Genomic DNA, 24635 nt, shown 5'->3' with positions numbered 1-24635 from the left:
AGTCAAGTGTTCTAGCCAATACAGTAGGTGGGAAGGGTCTGGTTTGAAGCCAATTGCTAGAATCGGGAAATAACATAAATCTAGGCTGCTGAGCCTGCCAATGGACAAAGAAAAGGGAGAAGCAGACATTTTACGAGGTCACGAGGCACTGAAGTTTGAATTATTGGTGTGAAAACAGCCCAAAAGTTTAAAAAACACACTCAGAAAAATAGAACAATGTTTGATTTTTAAGGTTAAGCTTGCTGGATGGAAAACGAGGACAAAAAAGGAAAGAGATCAGTGGTGGTTTGCCCCCGGTTCAGTCCGGTTCTATAGAACCGGTAGTAAAACCGGCGGGAGGCTCCGCCCACCCGCCACAATGTCATCACGGGTGATCTGCGCCTGCACAGAAGCACCTGTGCTCCTGTTGCAAACTGGTAGTTAAGGTAAGTAGAACACCCCCCTGAAAGACATAGCCTCTTTTGCTGCACATGCAGTAAGCCTTCCTTCGCTGGACATGCACCTAACTATTTTCTTCTGGTTCCTGCAACAAACTTTTCAAATGGGTCAGAATCCTTTATTTATTTACATACTATATTAGTACGCTGCCCATTCCCAAATTTTCTGAGCAGCTAGCAATCCCAAGTAATTTTTTTAAACCCAAAATAAAAATAATCCCACTGAGAAAAATAAAACTCTAAACAGCATCATAGAATAGAGTAGAATAGAGTAGGGTAGGGTAGAATAGGAATAGAGTAGAGTAGAGTAGAGTAGAGTAGAGTAGAGTAAAATAGAATAGGGTAGGGTAGGGTAGAGTAGGGTAGGGTAGGGTAGGGTAAGGTAAAATAGAGTAGAGTAGGGTGGGGTAGAATAGAATAGAATAGAATTCTTTATCGGCCGAAGTGGTTGTAGAAAAAATGCTTTTAAAAGGCTCCTCTGGCAATCCCAGCTGAGTTGTCTGATCATCACAGGCTTTTAAAAGCATTTTTTTACAACCACTTCGGGTCCTTGAGTGGTTCAGACTGCTAAGACAGTCTGTTATTAACACAGCTGCTTGCAATTACTGCAGGTTCTAGTCCCACCAGGCCCAAGGTTGACTCAGCCTTCCATCCTTTATAAGGTAGGTAAAATGAGGACCCAGATTGTTGGGGGCAATAAGTTGACTTTGTATATAATATACAAATGGATGAGGACTATTGCTTGACATAGCGTAAGCCGCCCTGAGTCTTCGGAGAAGGGCGGGATATAAATTCAAATTAAAAAAAAAGAGAAGAGGTTGTAGAAAAAATGCTTTTAAAAGTTAAAAAAAAAAGTTGGCCATGCCCACCCAGTCACATGCCCCCCACCAAGCCACGCCCACAGAACCGGTAGTAACAAATTTTACATTTCACCCTTGCTGTGAACATGCTTCTCAGTCTAGGAATGACAGCAGGTGGTGCACAAGATGAACTTGGGACAGAACATCTCACCGACCTTTGGTGCAGTAACAGAATGTCCAGAATTGTCAAGGTGTAGAATACTTCTGAATTGGGGAATAGAACCCCATAAATTTCCAAATCCTGGACATTTGGCCCAGGGGTCCAAAGTCACATTTTCTTGGGGGATTTCAGTTTGATCTTTCTTCCCCAGCCAGGCCTTCTGATGGCCTTCCAACACTGGATCACCACTTCTGCTGCATGATTCAATTGGCCCAAAGCCAAGAGACATAATTGGACAGATCAGCATATCGATAATACTTGTCTTCATGAAGACTTCTCATAGCAAATTAAAGTAGATATTAGACAAATGTGGAGCATAGACATCTTGGGACATTCCAAGAGTAGGGATCTTTGGGCACATTTCTTACATCCTATCACCCAGGGGTGAAATCCAGCAGGTTCTGGGGAACTGGTAGCGGATATTTTGAGCAGTTCAGAGAACTGGCAAATACCCACCCCTAGCCGGCCCCAGAGTGGGATGGGAATGGGGATTTTGCAGTATCCTTCCTCTGGAGTGGGGAGGGAATGGAGATTTTGCAATATCTGTTGTGGTCCGCCAGCAGCCTGCGGAGCTGGCAACGGAGTCAGACAGCAATGAGGCTGAGAAAGAGCGTGGGCCAGTCCTGGAGGCCGGGGAAGGCCTGGATGAGGGCTCTACGTCGGAGGCAGAGGTGGGGCCAGGGCCATCAGGGAGTGAGGTGTGGACTCCAGAGCCTCCAGAGACTGATAGTAGTGAGGCAGAGGAACAGGAGGAGCCTGTTCCTAATGCACGCATCGAAAGAGCTGCCAGAAGGCAAGAGCAGCTAAAGCAAAGAAGACAACTCGGGAGTAGGGCCAAGAGATGATTGGCCCCTCCCATAAGGCTTAAAAGACCAGGAACAGCATTTGGGCTCTTTGCCGAAAAACAACGTTGATAGCTTCGTCTTCTTGCATTTATTTTGTATCGGTGTCTTCTGAACTTTGGCGAAGAAAGGCCTTTGGCAGTTTGGCTAATTGGACTAAGGTTTGCAATAGGACTGAGGAATTTGTGTTGGGAGGAATTTGCTTTAATTTAGTTGAACTATGCTGAGAATGAAGTAATTCTCAGCTGATCGAATAAGATTTGTTTGTTTTTACGCTGAGTTTCCTACTGTTAAATTCGGGCAATAACGAGACAGGAGACCAGATGAGTGACAACAGCTCTTTAGTTTATAGTGAACCCAGCAAAGAGCGTCCGGCAAAAACCCCTCTTTATATACAGTTTTCTCCGGTGCATTAACCAATCAGGAACGTGCAAGTTCCCGCCTAAATTTCCCTCCAAAACTCTTAAAGATACATTACACCTACTATCTACTTGGGCCTGGGTCACAACAATATCCTTCCCCCCAGGAGTGGGGAGGGAATGGGGATTTTGCAGTATCCTTCTCCTGGAACGGAAATGGAGATTTTGCAGTATCCTTCCCCTGCCACACTAACCAAGCCACGCCCACAGAACCGGTAGTAAAAAAATTGGATTTCACCACTGCTATCACCCCCTAGAATGAATTTCTTAGAAACAACCAAAGTATGGTGTCCCTCAAGTTCAATCCCTCAGAGGTAGCTTTACAAAGGTACCATGGGCCTCTGTGGCTCAGACTGGTAAGAGTCTGTTATTAACAGCAGCTGCTTGCAATTACTGCAGGTTCTAGTCCCACCAGGCCCAAGGTTGACTCAGCCTTCCATCCTTTATAAGGTAGGTAAAATGAGGACCCAGATTGTTGGGGGCAATAAGTTGACTTTGTATATAATATACAAATGGATGAAGACTATTGCTTGACATAGTGTAAGCCGCCCTAAGTCTTTGGAGAAGGGCGGGATATAAATGCAAATAAAAATAAAAATAAAAAAATAAATGGTTGATGGTGTTGAAAGTTGCTTAGAAGTCAGCTTCAAGAAACTTAGAAGTCAACTCAAAAATTCTCCAGGATTCTATTCCCCCCAGATCTCGTCTCTCTAAAGCTAACCAAGGGGTTCACGACTCTTATGCTAAGCGTTGGCCTGAAAACCAGCTGCCACAGCTCCAGATAATCGGCTGCTACTATGGTCCTCTGAAGTTGTGGCATCATCACTTTTATCATCTTTTCCAAAAACGAGATTTAAGAAACTGATCTAAGGTTATCCAAAGGAGTCAGATCAAACAGTAGCTTCTTTAGCAGGGCTCCTTCAGAACAGATAGACCCAGGAGTGTTTTGAATGCTCAGATCCAACTCCTTTCCACATTACAAAAAGCCTTGACCAGCTACAAGGATTAGGGACTCGGCAGAGAAGTGGAAAAACTGATACTACAGAGTCCCATTTGACAGAACATGCAGCGCAAAACTGAGCCCAGACTACTGTACTTCAGCAGTGACCAGCTTCTACTGCAGTCCAACCGAGCTCTGAACTAGGGGAGTTTTATCTGCCAAAAGTCATGAAAGTTCTTCTCAGCAACCCTTCATGTTGTAGTCTTTTCTTGCTTCGCTTCAATTAAGTTTTCACAAACTGAGCCACTTTCCCGTACTAGGGACTATTTTTAACAGAAATAAAAAATAGTTTACCTAAAGTAAGTAAAAATAATGAAGCCTCGGAATACTATTTAACTTGGGAAAATTGGTATCAATGGATAGAAATTAAAAATAAGGAATGTATAGAAAATAAGATACAAAATGTGTTTAAATATGTTGATTAAGTAGGAATATATGGGAATAGATTATGTACTGTCAGAATAACGTTGAATTGTATAATTATTATGGATATATTTTTGTTGTAGATGTATTTTAACTTGTATTTTAACATTTTAAATGTTAATAAAGGTTTATAATAATAATAAAAAAAATAGTTTATCTGAATGTCCTTTGGCTCCATAAGCCCCCCCTCCCCCGGCCGACCATTGTACCCAAAATAAATAGAATAAGTAGAAAATGTTGGCCCCATTTAAATGCCACCACCATCGCCCTCCCAAGTTGTATCTGGTTGATGTCTTTGGTGTTATGACCCCAATCAGTTATGGCTTATTCAACAAATAAATATTACGTAACTTCACATTTTAGCCCAATATTGTTTGTTCTGGCCGACGGCCATTTCACATGATTTCAAAAGCTTCCCATTAGCTCCAGTTCCGTTAATTGTGCTACCAGGCAGAATCCGCAACCGAAGCCTGTGCCTTCAAGCAATTTTGTGTTTTAGCTACTCCACGCTCCCGCCTAATTACTTATTGAAGATTTTTTTACCCTTGGGGTGGACTTCCTAGTTTTTCAAGGGAAAGAACGGTTGTTCAACTTACAACCATTCATTACAACGACACTGAAAAAAAGGTGTGTTATGACCATTTTTTCATACAACTGTTACTGCGTTCCCTGTGGGCACAGGATCAAAATTCACTTGGCATCTGACTCGTATTGACGATGGTTGCAGGGTCCCGGAGTCATGTGGTTTCCCTCCCCCCACCCCCAGCCAATCATGCTGGCTAGGGCAGGGGTCTCCAACCTTGGTCACTTTAAGACTTGTGGACTTCAACTCCCAGAATTCCTCAGCCAGCTTTGCTAGGGCATTCTGGGAGCTGAAGTCCACAGGTCTTAAAAGCTGCCAAGATTGGACACCCCTATCGTAATAGAAAACTCTCAAAACTCCTATTGGGAATTGCCTTCCTGCTGGCACGGCCACTCTAAGTTAAAATTCACAAACTCAATTCTGTAGGACAAGTTATGATGATTCATTCCTAGCGCCGTTTCTATGAATGGTCTGAAAATTACTGCAATTACAGAAGGAAAAAAACACACCAAAGGCAAGGATGGAGAAAGTTCAGATGCTCTTTATGATAATAAGCAGCAATTTTATTTATGCATTTCAGGCCACGAGGCTTACAAATCAAAATCTCTAAAGATACAGAATACTTAGCGGCACAAAAAGGGCTTATTCCAGGCTTGAGAACTGGGTGGGGAAGGTATTTTCGTGAATCCGTTCTCTTTTGAATTTGTGGAGGTTTAAAATAATCTCTTCTCGCACACTGGTTTTGAAAGTCACACAAACGCGTGCCTTCCTCTGATGTTACAAACTTATGCTCCTTAAGAGCAGCAGCAGAACCATCTGCTACAGTAAAGCCATTTTGAAATGCCACAATTCTGTAATAGATACATTGAGATTGTCTACCTAAAACACCCCTGGAAATATATATATATAAAAAAACCTAGCACAAACCAGGCACAATAATTCTAAATGAACCTATTCTTTATTGTTGACGCTATTTGTGTGGCCTTTTTTAAGGGGCTTTTTAGAGAAACATTTGTTCTGTAACATGTTTGTGGTCATTAACTGACAGTCCCATTCTGCAATTTAATTTACAGATTGGCCAGGCTAAAGATAACAGAGGATCCGATACTGACTTATTTCCAATTCCAGTGTATCACACTAGATATAATTGTTTGGGCAGGCACTCAAATCTATTTGCTCAGTTTACCTGTTCTCTTCCATGTACAAAAAGAGAAGCCGTGTTGCACACGTTTTGAGCCAAGGAGTTTGACACGTCTGCTGTAACAAAAAGACTTGACAGTAATTCAAGCTGCACATTACAGGAAAATGTTTAAGTGAGGATGTCAAAGAATCGAGAAAAGGAAACAGGTAGTTTCTCCAAGTCTAAATCAAAGTTGTCGGCAGGATAAAAGATTTAAGAAAAATATCAAGCTTAAACTTTAACACAGTAGAGAGGACCCAGTAAAAGCTTCCTTCAAATGGTATTTTTTTTAAAGGAAACCCTTGATACATGCCTACTGCGATTATTCTACTCTAGTACAGGTCTCCAATCAACTAGAACTACTAAAATTCAGAAACTGTTAAAGTTAGCCCCTAACTATGCAAAAAACCAGGATGTTTTCCGTATCTTAAACCATGCAAGGCTGCATCCCTACTTCACAGCCAAAATTACATCCCTCTGTACTTTCCAATTTCCTCACCTCTGCTTTTCAGTTGTTCTAAAATCTGAATGTTAAGGGGGGAAAATAATATAACAGGCAGAAGACGACTTTTCAAAGGCATGGCTCAAACTGGAGCACTAGAGCTCAAAAAGCAAAACAAGAAGTCATCTTGACCTCAACTGGTCAGAAAATGCCTTCCCATCTTAAGTAGTTCTACTTTTCTAGAGACGTCTCCAGTTTATATTCCAAAAAGGAAAAATAAAGAGTAAAATTAGGTTCCTAAAAAGGGAGCAGTATTCCTTGCAAGACGACTGGGGCACCACCATGACCTTATATTAAAATATTTTAATATATTTAAAAGCCCTTATATATTCGGGCCTTATTCTACGCAGAACATTCAACCAGTCCATTTACTGTTAACGGAAATAACCCATTTGAACTAATCTTGGGTTTGGTGTCTGGAGCCCCAACTTCATCCACTTCTTGTAGATCCTTTGGGACTCCATCATGTACGGAGCCTTCACAGTTATGGTGTGCCACATTTTTCAATTTTCTTGAGAACGGATGAGAAGAACGATGGAAGGCAAGAGGGGATAAGCTTTGCAGAGTGGAAAATTCTCAGAGACAGGCAATTTCTGGGCATAGCTGGGATTTCAAGACCCTGTCCCGGGACCTCCTACAAAAATTATTGAAAGCATGTTTATTTATAAAAAAGAAACCTCCGATTCAAGCCTTATCTTTTTTTATGTACGCTGAGAGCGTATGCACCAACCTTGTGTGTCCAATCACACTTGGCCAATTAAAAAAAAATCTATTCCATCCTATCCTAAAACCATTCACCAAAATCAAATTGGGGGACTTGTGTCTTCCTCCCTCCCTGCTTCCCCTTGGTAGTAGCATTTTCTCTACCAACTTATCTCACTGCAATCCCTTTTTGCAATTGGATTCACTTCCAAGTGCTGTATTACAGCCACCCAACAACTCCTTATGAACTATTTATGCGTGACGTTCTTTAGCATCCGGTTAAGTAAGAATTACGCTAGAAGCTAACGCTTCGTTGCATTCCCAAGTTGGTTGGTCTTTTTCTTTTTCTTTTAAATTAGAAGGCGTCCCACGTCTGACTTTTCACTGGCTCAGAAAGCTAAGCAGGCTCGGGGCTCCTTCACACTTGGGATGGGAGCTTAAGAAATGAGTGTGAAGTCTGCAGGCTAGATTTTAAAAGTCAAAACGCGGACAAGGCTCTTAAGTCCTTAGAAGTCAAACTCAAAGCAGACTTTACCTTAAATGGACGGTGAAGGCTGATGGATTCCAGCAGCTTGTCCACTGGCACATACCTCCCTCGTTTCACTGGAATTTAATGCTCTCCAGATGTTGAGCAGTGCTGAACATCAGGTTAATGAACAGTTGCTAGATGCTGTAAGTAGAGATCGTGTGCAGCCCATTACGGTACCAGCGTATTTAGAGCTTACGTTGACGGGCACCTGGCCTGTAGATCATCCTAGCCTGACCCACAAAACAAGCTACCAACCACAATCATGTCAGGTCTTTCTCTACAGATGTTGTGGGGGGGGGAACCCTGCATTTCAAGATATTCATTAACACAGCCGAGGCCACCAATCCCATCTTCTGTCCAGCAAAGCCCAAGAGTTACAGTCCTTTTAACTATCTCAGTGCCTACATAACCTCCCCTTGGGAGGAGCTGGGTTTCTGAAAAACACGATGGCAGTGCTTGCTGCAGAAATATTACCCTAATGTTTCCCGCCGATAAAAACTCGGCTCCTCCTCTTCCTCCTGCACGGGTGAACCGTTCTGCAAGGGAATGTAAAGGCGGAAGGTTTGTCTTTTGGGCAGTCAAAGGAATCCTCTCCTGGCTCCAAGTGCAAATCATCCATTAGCAGAGGTCCACGTCTCCATGCACCACCAGTCATCAGTTAACAGGAATGATATGCAACCCTTAAGAGCAGCCAGGGGGCTCAGCTTTCATTTCCTGGTTTTCCTGGTTATTTTCAAAGTGTTCTGAACAGTAACATGGGGGGAGGGAGAGGAAAAAACAGCAGGTTAAACAGATTAACAATAGGCATCCAGAAGTCCATGTAAGTCTAGCCTGCCTATCTATTTCACATGCTAGGAATCACAACCCATTACCGAAATCTGATTCCACACACACACACCCCAACACTATTAAAAACATCTTTATAGCAAGATGACCATAATTTGCCCTCTCAAACTTCACCAGCTCAGTTTACTTCCACTCTTACCTCAAAAATCTCAAGAGGTCAGGGTTGCATCTTGTCAGATGAACACATGTTGTTAACTCTTGCTGGTATTATCTGTCTAACTAACATCTAATCTAGGTACTTTAGCTGAACTGTTTAGTCCAGGGGTCTCCAACCTTAGTAAATTTAAGGCTTGTGGACTTCAACTCTGGGAGCTGAAGTCCACAAACCTTAAGGTTACTAAGGTTGGAGACCCCTGGTTTAGTCAATTTTCTTCTGGACATCTCGCTAAATGCATTTGTGATGTGACAGAGAAAATTTATTTCCGCTAAAAAGTTTTCAACATCCAGTTTGGGCAATTGAGGACTGACTTGTATAATGCACCACAACCCCAAAAACTGAAGGCAACCGATCCTTCAGAGATGGAAGGAGCATTGCAAAGGCAGATGTCAATAAGCAAGGCAAAAGGCGGGAACATTTGAGGATCTAAGGCAATCCAGAGGATTACAGGTGGAGGTGCATAGCAGAAATAAACCACAGGAAGCTCTTTCCACAGTATGTGCAACAGATTCTGGGAAATATTTGCTACAGGTCACATACTCTAGTGATTTGCCCATCACTCCCTTTTCTGTCACTTCACATTTTATGCTGCAAGTGATTTGAAAACAGAGATTGTTCTATTGTACATGTCACCAAATCAAATGCCATATGCATGGATGGCAGGTACAGCAGTTAAGAAAAAAAAAAGGGGAAACATGAAATGCAGTTTTGCTTATCAAAAGGAGATTCCAATATCGACAATTCCAAGTTCAGGGATCCTCGTTTTATAGAAGCTGCACCACGTTGGAAGGATGGCAAGGAAAATCACCAAAGTTGTATGAATATTCAGCTAACATGGAAGGAACAGCAGCAATTAAAGGGAAATACATGGAAATGTTTACTAGCAACCAATATATGGGCTGGAAAATTTCCCACTTTAAGCAGGTTTGAGGATTTCTAACTTGCGTGCTTGTTTTTCTACCAATTTCTTTTTTTAAAATAAAGTCCTGATTGACTTTCTTGCTTTCTTCTCATCCAGTGGCTGGATGAGCAGGGAGAAGCAGCTAGAGAAACGAGACAGCCATCTTGTGTTATTCTATGTATCTACCCCATGTGATAAGGGCTAATATGCTCATGTGGAGGAAAACAGCCAGACTGGGGATTCCTTTGACAGTGGTCCCTCAGTGGCCACTGTGCAGATTTGCTTGTCTGCCTGGAGACATGAGCAACCCGTGCCCAATCTTAAAAAAAACCACATGTGACATTAACAGGAATTTCCTCACAAAGATAACCCTGCTATTCCTTATTGATGTATTTCAGGAACACCTATAGCAATTTTTAATGCCTTTTTAAAAGCAAATTAGTCAGGGTTCTGTGCAATTCGAAGTTTATAGATTCCGCGCCCCCCCCGCCGATCAAATTTGAAATTAGAAAACTTTTGCCAATTTCTTCCTCCATTTTAGCACTCTATAGAGTACTATAAAACTGAGCCCAGAACTGGGAAAACTGTGTTTTTCCTAAAAATCAGGTCTTTGATCTTTCTAATTTGTCATTTGAGGTCTGAAACATTTTCCCCTATAAGGCACATTAGGCCATTTAATATGGCCTTCAAGAGGTCCATATTCCTATTTTTTAATTATGTTTGTATGCTGCCCATCTCTCATTGACAAATGACTCTGCAAAAAAGCAGACGTATTTGATAATTATAATTATCCTCCGTTAACTTAAAAACTACAGCACACAAGAGTTCTCCATGCTGCCTCCAACACTTCATGAACCTTTTGATCTACACAATATATGATTAAAAGAGAATGTAATGAAAACATGTATCTCCCCAGTAGTGCTCCATATTCTAGGCTAGGTTAGTCTGGAGCAGGGGTGTCCAATTTTTTGGCTTCCCTGGGCAACACTGAGCGAAGAATCGTCTTTGCCCACATATCAAATGTATAATACAATGTATATAAATAACGAAGTTCAGTATTTTTACGATCTTGTGGGCCCACATTACTAGCTGCCCAGGACTGCACGCAGCCCTTGGGCCGCAGGTAAGACACGCCTGGTCTAGAAATTACTTGGCCTCAGAAGTCCTATTTTTCCACTGCACAGGTGCATATACAAAAAAAGAAAAATATAACTCCACCAAACTTAGTAATGTGACCACAGGGCAATTATACAAAGCTATCATTACCAGCATCAGCCTAGGTGCTCGCCCAGAGCTTATACAGGCTGAAAACCTTTAGCCTGAGGCTACAGAACTACAGTGTTTACAAAAACAAATCACAATCTAATTACAGGTCTGCTTTACCAACTTTCCCCTGCTACATCAGAAGGGCTTATCTCATTATTCTGCTTCTTTAACCTTTAGTAAACAAGCAAGAGATGTTTTCACTAGAATGTTACTATTCAGCTCTGCAGCCTTTTTACGCAAGCAGTTACTCGAAAGCCGATTTTCAAATTTTGCGAGGAAATTTAAGCAAGTGATTTATGAGCAATCTGAAGCTATCAACATTTCAAGTAATGTTCCAGGGGGAGACATGATCCCTTCAGTGCAATTGTCGTCATTTAACAACTGCCGTATTGATAAAATTACACCAAAAAAGCAACTGCCTCATTTAGTGACTGTTCAGTTATGACAGTGATAAAAAGAAAGTAAAAACTAATCCTCATCTTTATGACCATCACAGATTGTTTGGTCCTCTGAGCCCGTGAAACCAAAGGCTGTAAGTAGTTGGTTTCACCTAGTGCCTTCACTTAATGATCAGTTGTCAATCCAAATTGTAGTAGCTAAATGAGGAATTGTGTCATTCTAAAGTATTTTGGATCTGCCTAAGGAGATTCAGTCAATACTTTTAACACTTCAAATATCTTATTGCTTCCATTCCCTATTTTGAGGTGTTTTTAGTCTTCCTTCAATCTTTTAGAACACCTAATATTTAAATCAGTTTAACAGTAACCAACCTTGACCAGCATCTGATGATCATTAACTAGAACAAGGACTTGAGATGTAAGGTACAGATAGTTCTAGACTTACAATTAGAAGTGAGTCAGGCCCAATTTTATGACCACTTCTGCCACTGTTAAGCAAATCACTGCACTTGTTAAATGAATCCTACTTCCTCCATGACTGTCCTAAGCTGGTTGGGGAAGTTGCATGCTGTGATCGCATGACACGGGCACAGCAAATACATGCTGGTTGCCAAGCTCAATTTTCATCATGTGACCATGAAGACAATGCAACGGTCAACAAGTTGGAGGACTAGTCACCTTTTTCAGTGCCATTTTAACTTTGGTCACTAAACAAATGGTTGTAAGTCCAGGACCATATGTATAGTTAGAACCAACTGCTTATTTCCCCTCAAAATCCTAGCCTTAAATGCTTGTCTGTTATTTTATCTTTTTTGAGGATAGCCTTAATATCTAATGTAGGGCGTATCAAAACAGCATATAACCCTGAAATGATTTATGCAAGTCCAAAAGCAATTCCTTCATACCTTTAAGAAGCATGTCAGAGATTCATGTCCTTGTTTTGCAGGGGCATAATGAATCCTAGACTATTTTACCCCATGGTGTTTTCTGGGGTTGGAAGCCAAGTACAGCCAGCTTGCTAAGATCTTTGATAGGAGAAAATTTACTGTGGTACCTCACTGCTTTGAAACGCATCAGATTTTTGGCACTGAACACATTTTGACATGAAAATTTTGTCCTGGTACTCATTTGATGCTCAACACACAAGCGAGAACCTGTTGGTGTCAGCTGCCTTGTGACTCACTGCATTATCCCTTTATGGGGAAAACATTTAGTACTCATCATACCTCCCGGAACCAATTAACGATGAGTACTGAGGTACCATTGTATTAGATTTATATGCTATCCAATTCCCAGTAACTCTAGGCAGCCTGGGAAAACTAGAGCTGTAAATTGCATTAGAAAAGCAGCAATAGAAAACCATTCCCATGCTAGTTGGATAATTTTAAAAAAAATAAAAACATTGATGGAGTTTACTAATGTGGCACCAAGATGGAAACCAGGGCTTGCTGAGAGGATAGGTCCTGACCAAGTACTTTCAATAACCCCTTAGGAAATTCCATTAATTTTTAATCAAGTGCCAACGGTTAATGGACTTTAAAAACTCCGCAAGAATGTTAAATGTTACAGATGTTTAACTATTCTAAAGCTCAAGGATTATCCATGTGAAGCTAAAGCAGCCGTTTTATTGACCAGTCCTACTTGATACAGAATTCTGTAGCTCTTACCTTATCATCCACATTCTGCAGTCACCAAGTTGCATGAACCCTTGGCTATGCATCCTGCTAGAGCAGCCAAGTATTTCCTTTCCATGTCCCTGACCATGTAAGCTCCAGGATGTTTATTATCTTCATTCTCAACACCTTTGCATGAGGGCTTATTTGTGCCCAGTCTTATTACCAGTGCTCCAATGCTTATGAATGGGCCACAGAGCCCAAAATGAAGCCCGGTCAATTACCAGGCCAAGAATCAGAGGAACTTAACAAGTGAATTCATCATAGCAGAAGAGCAACATATATGGGCATTATTCAATACAACAAAACCACCATGCACTTTTTTATAAAATTTTATTTGTCAAAAAGAAAAAGGCAATAGCCAATTGAAAGCCTACTTAATCTTAAAAGATTCCAATTTCTTTGCGTTGTTAAATTTAGGTAAATGACTTATTGGTTTAACATTTATAAACAACCCCCCCTTTTTTTCCCCTTTAACATTTACCATCTACTTGTGCTGAATCCTTCCAAGGAGAATGCTCCAGCGTACCTCTCCAGGTCCTTGCTTTGCTCCTTTTACAAAAAAAAATATGAAAACTCCATCGTGCATCTTATGGATGGGCTCCAATCTTCAAAAATAGGAAAAAAAATCTTTGGAATAGCCAATTGAGTTGAATAAAACTCCATACGAGTGCGGTTTGGTTGGGGCAGGAATCCACTCCTATGTTCCTGGTAATCTGATCCCGCTCCATGAATCCTTGAAATTGATCCTCCCTATCCTATCCACATTATGATTTGAATCCAATGATCCAGCTCCAAGGATTGGGATCCAGTGAGCCCTCTCCAATCCAAACCTTTATAACCAGCAAAACCAAAAAAGAGGAGGCAAAAAGTTAGATACCGTAATGAAAAATAGGATTCTGGGGAATGATCAGTTATGTCTGCCGCTGAATAATAAAAACAGGCATTGATAACTATCAGTTCCCCAAGACAAACTTTTGTATTGTGAAGCTCAAATTTTAGCAGTGTTAAATCATTTGGAAGAAACATTCTAATATTTACAAAGGATAACTGATAATTTCAACATTTCAATTACTATATGTGCATTACAGGTTTTGTGGTTGAAAAAAAAATGTTATGAAGTTGCCAAATCCTGCTGCTAGAACTATCCAGGCCTAAACTAAAAGCTCATTATACTCAGTCTAGAAGTGACAAGATTAACTGAAGTTATCAGAGTCAGTTTCTGATTTATCTTGCAGGGGAAGACGGAAAGAAATCCCCAGTGTGCTCCCCCCCACTGCTTCCATTCCATTAAAGATGAAACAGCAAAATGCTCTCAGTCACACAGAGGACATGCAGATTTTAGCAGTATTGAGATTATACTTCCATGTCTGAAAAACCTGCATGTTACAAGGATAAAAACAGGCAACACCTGTAATCAACCAACACAGTATATCCCCCCACCCCCACCCCACCTGGATCCAGCTAAGCCACAATTGTCATGATGGTAGTCAGAAAACTTCAGCTGACTCGAAAATAAGTGGAACAATAGAGAACAGGCGTGCCTATTTCACTATTCTTTCTGTATAAGGTCAATACTGCCAATTTAATCTGTGACAATAGCACTTGGAGTCATACCATTGCCTCCATTTTTGATCTGATCCTCCTCAATCCTCCTTTTGACAATCCTAAAATGATTGACATGTGCTCCAGAATCCTTTAATCCAAAGCATTCTTAATCCATCTCTTCAGATATGTCTACAGAAAGACACATGAAAAGGCAAGATAAAAATGTAAGCTCCCCCAAAAGAGACAATTTAAACACCCCAACATCCCAAGCTTGTATAAACCATAGCTGAACAAAGACATTTTTAATACAGCAATATCACAGTTGGAAGAGAAAGTGGGCAGCAAACTATAGCTAGAAAGAACCCTGACTAGGACATGTTAAAATACAATTTATGAAAGATGCAAGGGAATGTTGATGTTAAAGAACAAATACTCACTAGGGGTATCATACAAAACTGCAATTCAACACTTTAGCCAATTTTCAGTAAAACAGTTTCAGATCTGTTCTCCCCCCCCCCCACCCTAAAAGAATGGACTATTTATGGGCAAAAGAAAACTGCATACAACATGGAGAAATTCTACAAAAAGGAGCACTATTAAAGATCATTTATGTACGAGAACGTGATCTGCTGTGACGGGGAGAGTAGCGTGGAGATCCTCTGCTTCGTCTCGGGGAATAACTGCGACTTCTGCTGTTGCTTCGGCTACGGCTTCTGCTACGACTACGGCTGCGGGAACGAGATCTTCCATAACTCGGACTTCTTGGGCCATCAACTTTAACACGGATGTAGGCAGTTTCTCCCTATCAAATAGACACAACTTTCGATTGAAAGGTCTAAGTTTTTAAGCAGTCTTTTGCAGGCATGCTGATAGACTGAAGGTTTTTTTTAACAAGAAAAGTTGCATTACGTCTCCATACATTACTTAAGCATGACACCCATCTAGCCCTTTCTACATTTTTAAATACTATAAGCAGAAAAGTTGCACTTCCTTACCTTCAGTTTTTACTGCATCCAAATGCAACCCTCTGAATCCAATTCTTGCTAAAATATTAAGTGAAAAACCTACCTCGTGAGATCTAAACTTAGTGTTATCCAGTTTTCGCACTGCGTAGGTCATGTCTTCTTTCCGAACAAACTCCACGACACCAGTTCCATCTCGGAAAACATCAGCATAACATACATCACCTGCTTCACGCATGTGATCCTTTAAATCCTGCCAGCTTCCACTGGGAGGCAGTCCTGAACAAGAGACAATTGTTAAGTTATTACTAGTGAAATACAGGCATTCCTCAACTTAGTCCTTCCCTGTGCACACTGGAAATTATTCATTTCACATGTTAATCATGATTTGACTTTTGACCGTTTCCTCAAGAAGTTTGAATAAATAGCTTATAAAGAACATCCAAGTTCTGCAAAATGCCCTACCCTGTGGCCATGTGATCATGATCTGGTTGCTTGCAACCTGTTTGCACTCGATTCTCATTCATCATCTTCTTTGCGGCTGCCAAGAGAACTTCCTCTGGTCTCTGGGGGCTGCCTGAAAAAGCTGTAAGCTACTGGAGGATTTCATCAATCCAAGCAGACATGGAGCTGAAATCCTTTAGAGAAGGCAGCTTTCTCAGGCAGCCTCCAGAGATGAGGATTTCTAGGATTTCCTGAGTAAAGGGACACTTACACTCTGCCTGTGCTGGATCTCCTAGGGTCTACCCCGTTCTCCTGAAATACCCCATGCTCCTTATCTGTAGCTCCATCCATATAGTGTTCTACAAGATCGCTTACTGACAACCAGTAGTGTGGAGTTTGCAATTCTTGAGCAAAGCAGTCAAAAATTTCTTTTAACAACTGTTTCACTCAACTGAGATTCCAATCCCAATTGTGGCCGTAAGTAGAGAACTACCTGTATGTATGAGTTGTTTAAAAAGTGATAAGCTGACAATGAAACTATATTACATGTTTTATGGTTAGAAGACTAATACTGGAAGGACATTTGCTTTGTATCAATTACAAAATAGTCTCTAAAATTCACCTCTTGCTATATTTGAATAAGCATTCAGTTATTCTTATGTCACTTTTTTTTCAACTGAAGAACCATTCAGAAATGTGTACGTTTTTTCATTTGTAACTTTAATTTCTCTTTCCTGTTAGGTATCTTGACTCAAAAATAGCCCATGTAAAAGAATTCTTAATTTTGACTAAAAGTTACATATTTTATAAGTCTTTTTCCCTTCTTTTTTGCATTTAGTTAAAAAAACTAATAGGATTATGGTAACGTATGCTACTTAAGAACTGCTTTGAAGAGTCTACAGAAACTATAACTAGTCAGAATGCAAATGAGCACTTGCTTACCGGATTGTTATTTTAAACTGTATACTGTATTTCTCAACTCAGTTTAAAGCATGTGGATGCTTATCCTGAAAGCCCAAAGGGATTTCGCATAAAATATTTTAACCATTTCCTCCAAAATCAGCTTCTCTGTCTCCAAAATCCAGCAGTTAAAGCATTCTTTTTATCTTCCAACTAAAATGCAATCAAAGACTGAAAGCCGCAAAGTAAAAGAAAAGGGCTTTCTTGTGGGCTACCCTTGAGTTGTATATTTTTTTGGGTCAGAATGCCAGCTTAGCCTTCTTTTTGATTGTTCTTCATAGCAATCCATCTTGTCTAGACATGCGGTTAATTCACCAGTTAAAAATTACATGTTCTTCAATTATCTACGCATTCTTTCATAAATTTTAATTCTATTACTGCTTTTCATTGTTAGTAGTTTTGAAGTGAACACATGCAACAGGAACATAAACTTTTGAAATCTCATTGTGATTATTTGCAGTACAGTTGTTTAAAAGTAAGCAGTTTAAAGTATCTCAATGAAACCAGAAGATCTAGTATTTTGGGGGGAAATGAGGAACAATGTACAGATTTTCAAGATGCCAAATCATGAGCTAATTAGATACCCAGAAAACAACTGAAAGATAGCTTAGATAAATATACGCCATCAACAATTTTATTCAATTTTTAATCAGTCAAATCATTTTCAAAATGATCCTGGAGGAATTTGTTTTAGCCCAAGGGGAAAAGCTTACCTGATACTATCACTCTGTACTCAGAACGCCTCGATGGGGGTCCATATCTGCCCCTTGGGGCCCCACCACCTCCACCGCCTCCTCCTCCTCTGCCAGTGCCCCGACCACTTCGAGGGAACTCCACCCGTAGACGGTACCCATCATAATCATATCCATCCCGTCCGTACACTGCATCTTCTGCATCCCTGCAAGAGAAAAAAGAAAACCACATTGAGCTTGGATCCAGGATTCCTGAAAGACAACTGCATCACAGGCCCTGCAGGAACACACTGCGAGCAGGAAATTGGCCTTTGTCTTCAATCTACAAAAACAAGAGAAGATTTTGTCCCAACAGTATTACAATACACATTTCTTTTCTGTAAATAAGCAACAAAGGTTCTTCCACTTGACACTGCAGTACAATGCATTGTTAATGCATTACTTTTTTTGCATATATATAAAAAGCAATGCTGTTTGTTTAAACTGTAAAGCAATAAGAGTAACATACAAAACAACCTTATAGACATTTTATATTCCAAGAGGGGGAAAAATCTCAATGCATATATTTTGGGGAGTAAAGGTGAATTACAATATTACCTGCCCAGTAAGTGTGACTATAGAAGATTACTACTATATTCTTTATTTTTTCTACTTTTCATTTTCCCTTCTGAATGTTCATTAATTGAAAATATTTTTTTTTTTTATTTGTAAAAAATAGCCTACGTACTTATTCAAATGTCAATTTAGAATCTGGCTTTAATAACAATGAATGTGCAAATCTATGGGTAAATTCACTGCTAAATAATGGATTGGAACCCATAAAGATGCAGTTGGCACTTAAGTTATAGAAGCTGTGCCTCAGAATAAGCAGCAAGGCTGTATCACTTTAAAGACAGGAAGGCCAAACACTCAACTAAAACTTGTTTATTTTCTATCTATTCCAAATCTAGCAACATAGCTTTCACTCTTAACTACAAAATAAAGTATTTTAAAGTGGCCTAAATGCAAGCATTAGAAGAACTAGAAATTAAGTTATGCCACTGTTTTAAAATAGGCTTTTGGACTCCAAATAAACATTCCCAAAACTTGGTGGATTCCACTTCATCTTGCATGGGCCAGAGATCAACATTCTTGGAATTGATCCCTCTTTCTCAATTTTTGCAACACCAATATTGCAAAGTATATCCTGTTAAATGTCTAGGGAGAACCTCAGTCATCCAGGTCATGCCTGTTGTCCCAAAGGTGCTTTTCTCAGAAGGCAAATGGACTTTTGTTTTTCCTTGAAGACATGTTTGGCTTCTCATTCAAGAAGCTTTTTGAGAACAGAAGAACTTCTTGGATGAGAAACAAAACATCTTAATATCTTCAAGGAAAAACAAAGTCCAGTTGCCTTTTGGAAAAAAAAAACACCCACGAATTTACCTGTTAGGGTACAAATGCTGCAGAGGGAAAACAATCTACAAAATACAAAAACTTCCAAATGGATTTCAACCCTCTATCTTTACAGGTTCATGGCCTCACAAAAGATTTCCATAATTTTTTTTTTTGCCATTAAGAACCCTCCCATATTCTGACCACAAGTCTGACTTTCCTCGAGTTAATTGGGTGCAGAGACACCTAAGGTGCCACGTGCATGGGAATGAAACAGAATAACAGAGTTGGAAGAGATCCTGGAGGTCTTCTAGTTCAACCCCCTGCTCAGGCAGGAAATGCTATACCATTTTCAGACAAATGGTTGTCTAATCTCTTCTTAGAAACTTCCAGTGTTGGAGCATTCATAACTTCTGGAGGCAAGTTGTTCCACTGATTAATTGTTCTAACTGTCAGGAAATTTCTCATTCTAGGTTTTCTCCTTGATCAATTTCCACCCATTGCTTCATGTCGTGCCTTCAGGTGCTTTGGAGAATACCTGGACTCCTTCTTCTTTGTGGCAGCCCCTCAAATATTGGAAGACTGCTATCATGTACCCCCTTAGTCCTGCTTTTCAGTTCACCACCCCAGGAGTTTGGCCATCTCTTCCCTACTCATCATTATGAATGCACAGGATTCATTACAGGGCAGGACCCGTTGAAAGCCTCCCCGATATCCCCAGGAGCAGGGGTCTCCAACCTTGTCAACTTTATTAAGACTTGTAGACCAACTCCCAGAATTCCTCAGCCAACAAAGCTGGCTGCTGAGGAATTCTGAGAGTTGAAGTCCACAAGTCTTAAAGTTGACAAGGTTGGAGACCCCTGCCCAGGAGGAGGACGTCAAGCCGCGCCTTTTATCCCAAAATGTTATTTTATCGTAGTCCACAATATCCCAACGCGGCTCCCACGCCCCAAAACGGGGCGATCGATTTACCTCGTCCCGCCCTTCCCCGCATCGCCTCGATCGTCCGGCACGTGTTAAGGCGAGGATGATGGGAGCTGGAGTACCAGGCACGTGAGTTTAGGCCTAAGAGAAGCTGCCCCCTCTATCCCCTTTTTTTCAGGGCGGCGATCTCCGCCACCCACGGGCGTTTTATTCCCCCCTCTCACACTTGCCGTCCCGGCCACTGACCTGGGGTCCTCAAACTCGACGAAGGCGAAAGGCGGCCCCCCTCGACGGTTCTTGAGATCGATGTCCCGAATGGCTCCGTACTTGTAAAAAACGTCCTCGATGTCCTTGGTGCGGATGTCCGGCGGCAGGTTGCCCACGTAGATGCGGCAGTCGTTGTTCCCGGCCGGGCCGCGGATCACGCCGCCACCAGACATGGCGAGGTCAGCAATGGCTGCGGTTGGGGTTGGTCGGTGTGTGAGAAGAAGAAGGCGGAGGAGCGCGGGCGGGAAGCAGCCCGAGAAGGAGCGGGGGGAGATAGAGAAGAAAAGAAAGGATTTAAAAAAAATAAAACCGGCTACGATCCGATCCAACCGAAGAAAAAAAGGGAGCGAAAGAGGGGGGAATAAAAAGCGGGCGAGGCCAACGGGCAACGACAGGAGCAGCGACGCCTCCTCCCGCTTCGGTTCTCTCAGCTGCCACAAAATGGCCGTCCACTCATGCGCCCTACTTGCCCTGCGCAAGGATCCCTCCGCGCCCTTGACGTCACACTCCCGAGGGGGGGGAGCTGAGCGAGTGCGACCTTCCCGCCCTTCGTCAGGCGCATGCGCGGCTCTCCAAATTTGTGTTTGTTCCCTACACCCACTCCCTTCGAAAGATTTCTTTCCAAAGTTGTTACTATCGAACAGCTTATGGGGTGCCGTTCGATATTTGCCGACGTTAGATGCGGCGTTTTTTTTTTAAAGTCACCCTCTTGGGCTTTTAACTTGAAAGAAAACACCTAATTTCAAACAGGCCTCGTGGCTGAAGACTTCCGCTAGCGTCCAGGGGCCGCGAACCGTTAAAAGTGCGTGCGAAGAAGATCCGGCTGTTATTAGGAGTTTGCACAAAGGAGGAGAGTGAGTAATCCCACAATGCATCACGCGAAGGGCCGCCTTGGCGCCAAAGAGAGGAATGTTCCCATAATGCATTGCGAAGAACGAGGGCTGCCAATAGGTTTGAGGTCAGGCGGCGACTGGAAACGAAAATTAAAATGCGGACACGCTGACAGAAAAAAAAAAAATCCGTGTAAAAGAAAGTCGTATTGAGGAAACAAATGGCAGCTTTAAAAGTGAAGCTCAGCGGACGCATCACCTGTTGTTGTTTTTTAAATAAATTCCCTCAATCTTGCAGTTCGTTAACGTGCGGGCAGAGAAAACACGTGTTTATATTCACGTGTGTATTGCCAACGGAAAGCTTGGGTTTCCCGGATGTAGGAAATTCCCCATTTGCTAGAATGTACCTCCGGACCTTTAAGCGGGAGCTTAAAGACTCTCTTATTCCATCGTGCAGGGCTGGCCTAACCGCAATTTTAACATGGGTGGTTTTATTAGGGTTTATTTTATATTTTATTAGTTTTAAATTACTTGGGCCAAATTTTGAATTAGATTTTTAATAATGTTCTTAACGTTTGTTTTTGTGCGATTTTATCTTGGCTGTAAACCGCCCTGAGTCTTCGGAGAAGGGCGGTATAGAAATGTGATAAATAAATAAATAAAATAAATGTTCTTCAGGTGGCGTTTGTTGCATACAAATTCAGTGTGGGGTGTTTTTTTTTTATTTGAATAAAATAAAATAAATAAAATAAAAGTCTCCGAAGACTCAGGGCGGCTTACACAGTGTTAAGCAATAGTCTTCATCCATTTGTATATTATATACAAAGTCAACTTATTGCCCCCCCAACAATCTGGGTCCTCATTTTACCTACCTCATAAAGGATGGAAGGCTGAGTCAACCTTGGGCCTGGTGGGACTTGAACCTGCAGTAATTGCAAGCAGCTGTGTGTTGGAAGAAATATCCATCTGGGTTCAGTTCCAAGTGGGGACAAAGACCCTGGAAACATGGAGGCTGCTTGGAAAGGTGGTTTAATGGTGGTCAGGATCACATGGCTTGAGTTCCTGAACAGAAAAAGGACTGAGATCCTGTGCACTCCATGGCTTTATGCTTTCTCTGAGCTTTGAACTTTCTGGGGCACAGGAAGAGTATCCTGATTGGTTGCCAGACTCCCAGAGGGTGGGGGTCTTAGCTAGCCTTGCTGGCTGATGTAATCTTCCCAGGTGCCATGTGGTGAGTTTCAGTTGCTAGATGGGTTCTATTATGATGCAGATGATGGCCCATTAGCGAAGGTGGGGGGTGGCAGGAAGTTGCAGGGAGCTGCTTTGTCTTTAAAACATGTTTCTCCATTTCTTATCCAGGGAAATATATTCTGCCTTTTTAAATATTTTCTAAAATATTTCATTCTTCTAGGAGGGGGGTGGGTGCTAAATTCCTACATGTGTTAATAACAGACAGAGTCTGCTGAGCCACCAGAGGCCCTTTCAAAGCCAGGGTTGTCTGGCTTTGCCACTTTAATAATTTATTATTGCATATTTTAATTTGCTTTCCTTATATTGGCAGCTACCTGGACTTGGGCAGTGCTGAAATCAATCAACTGAAGCCAATGCAACATGTGTGCGCACTTCAAACCCAAAAACACACTTAAGGCAGAAGAATGCAAACGACCAGCTGTCTGCAAGGAGTATAAATCCTTCCATTCCCCACCATCCAGTCAGAGCTGAAGAAACTGCTTGGATGAGAAGCGAAACATCTTCAAAAGAAAAAAACAAAGTCCAGTTGCCTCTTGGAAAAAAAGCACCTTTGGAACAACTGTGACCTGGATGATCTCCATAGGCCAAGGCAGAAGCTTGTCCACCCCAAGGATAAAAACATCTGTTGGAAGAAACATCCATCTGGGTTCCGTTCCAAGTGGGGGGGAAAAAGACACTGGAAACGTGGAGACTGCTTGGAAAGATGGTTTAATGGTGGACAGGATCACATGGTTTGAGTTCCTGAACAGAAAAGGGCCAAGATGCTGAGCGTGCCTTGGTTTTATGCCCTCTCTGAGCTTTGAACTTCCTGGGGCACAGGAAGAGTACCCTGATTGGTTGTCAGACTCCCAGGGGGTGGGGTCTTAGCTAGCTTTGCTGGCTGATGTAATCTTCCCAGGTGCCATGTGGTGAGTTTCTGTTGCTAGATGGGTCCTATTGTGTTGCAGATGATGGTCCATTGACAAAGGTGGCCGGGGTGGGGGGATTGGGTTTCTGCCTGTGACCCATTGACAAAGGTGGGGGGGGCAGGAAGCTGCAGGGAGCTGCTTTGTCCTTAAAACATGTTTCTCCATTTCTCATCCAGGGAAATATAATATTCTGCCCTTTTAAATATTTCCTAAGATATTTCATTCTTCTAGGAGGGGGGGGGGGGTGCTAACTTCCTACAATGTGTGCACACTTCAATCCCAAAAACTACACTTAAGGCAGAAGAATGCAAACGACCAGCTGTCTGCAAGGAGTATAAATCCTTCCATTCCCCACCATCCAGTCAGAGCTGAAGAAGCTTCTTGGATGAGAAGCAAAACGTCTTCAAAAGAAAAACCAGGAACTCCAGTTGCCTCTTGAAGAAAGCACCTTTGGATCAACCATGACCTGGATGACTGAGAATCTCCATAGACAATAAACTGAAGGCTTTTCATCTCGGGATCAGATCCAATACAAGTGGTCCTCGACTTACAACAGTGTTTAGTGACTGTTGTAAGTTACAACAGCACTGAAAAGTGACATACGACTGTTTTTCACACTTACGACCGTTGCAGCAACCCCATGGTCACATGATCAAAAATTCAGAGACTTGGCAACTGGCGTGTATTTATGATGGTTGCAGTGCCGCAGGATCAAGGGCCTCTGGTGGCTCAGCAGACTAAGTCTGTCTGTTATTAACACAGCTGCTTGCAGTTACTGCAAGTTCAATCCCACCAGGCCCAAGGTTGACTCAGCCTTCCATCCTTTATAAGGTAGGTAAAATGAGGACCCAGATTGTTGGGGGCAATAAAAGTTGACTGTATATAATATACAAATAGGATGAAGACTATTGCTTAAGATAGTGTAAGCCGCCCTGAGTCTTCGGAGAAGGGCGGGATATGAATTCAAATAAAATAAAATAAATAAATCATGTGATCCGTTTTGTGACCTTCTGGCAAGCAAAGTTAATGGGGAAGCCAGATTAATTTAACAACCATTTTAGTAACTTAACAACTACAATGATTCACTTAACAACTGTGGTGAGAAAGGTCAGTAAATGGGGCAAAACTCAATAAATGTCCCACTCAGCGATAGAAATTGTGCGTTCAATTGTGATCGTAAGTCTAAGGACTAACTGTACAAAGTTCAAATTGTTTAAATGGGAAGAAAATTGCCACGGTACTGAATCCATATTGAATTTGATTTAATATTGCGGGTGATGGATAATATTGGAGGTGTCCCAATGGAGGCTAGGGAGCCATCTGGAGGAATGTTTTTAATCTGGACTCCCGCAAATTAATGCATTCGGAAACTTCCCAAGGATGAACAGGACAGTGATTCTCTTTCCTGCTCTTCTCCCCAGAGAGGAATATTGAATGGGATTATGCAGTGATCCAAATTCAAAGGCAAAATGAGATTCGGAGCAGACGTGAGCAGACAGATAAGCCCCCACTGGGGACTTCTTAAACCTCTTAATGCTTGTTATGGGAAGAGGGGGAGAAAGGTATGTTGGATATGTTTGCAGTCATGAATTATCTGTAA

At 41.7% G+C, this 24635-nt stretch overlaps 1 protein-coding gene across 4 annotated transcripts; it reads right to left on the bottom strand.

Annotated features, from left to right (window-relative positions):
• Positions 1-5245: 5245 nt before the first annotated feature.
• On the bottom strand, positions 5246-20519 carry SRSF1 (serine and arginine rich splicing factor 1). 4 transcript variants are annotated; one of them, XR_009152820.1, is made up of 6 exons: positions 20026-20518; positions 17506-17690; positions 15495-15667; positions 15042-15228; positions 14496-14615; positions 5246-13711 (listed from the first exon to the last, which is right to left on the bottom strand). XR_009152820.1 is itself a non-coding variant. In XM_058164198.1 (5 exons), the coding sequence occupies exons 1-5, from the start codon at positions 20217-20219 to the stop codon at positions 14593-14595; spliced, it is 762 nt and encodes a 253-aa protein (XP_058020181.1). In that variant the 5' UTR covers positions 20220-20519; the 3' UTR covers positions 5246-14592. The 4 variants fall into 4 exon arrangements, 2 of the variants coding, with proteins under 2 accessions (XP_058020181.1, XP_058020183.1); XR_009152821.1 differs by lacking the exon at positions 15042-15228; XM_058164198.1 differs by having other exon boundaries at positions 5246-14615; positions 20026-20519.
• Positions 20520-24635: the final 4116 nt, after the last annotated feature.

The sequence above is a fragment of the Ahaetulla prasina genome, chromosome 1 (genome assembly GCF_028640845.1).
Source record: "Ahaetulla prasina isolate Xishuangbanna chromosome 1, ASM2864084v1, whole genome shotgun sequence".
NCBI lineage: Eukaryota > Metazoa > Chordata > Lepidosauria > Squamata > Colubridae > Ahaetulla > Ahaetulla prasina.
This window is presented reverse-complemented; position numbering and strand designations above follow the sequence as displayed.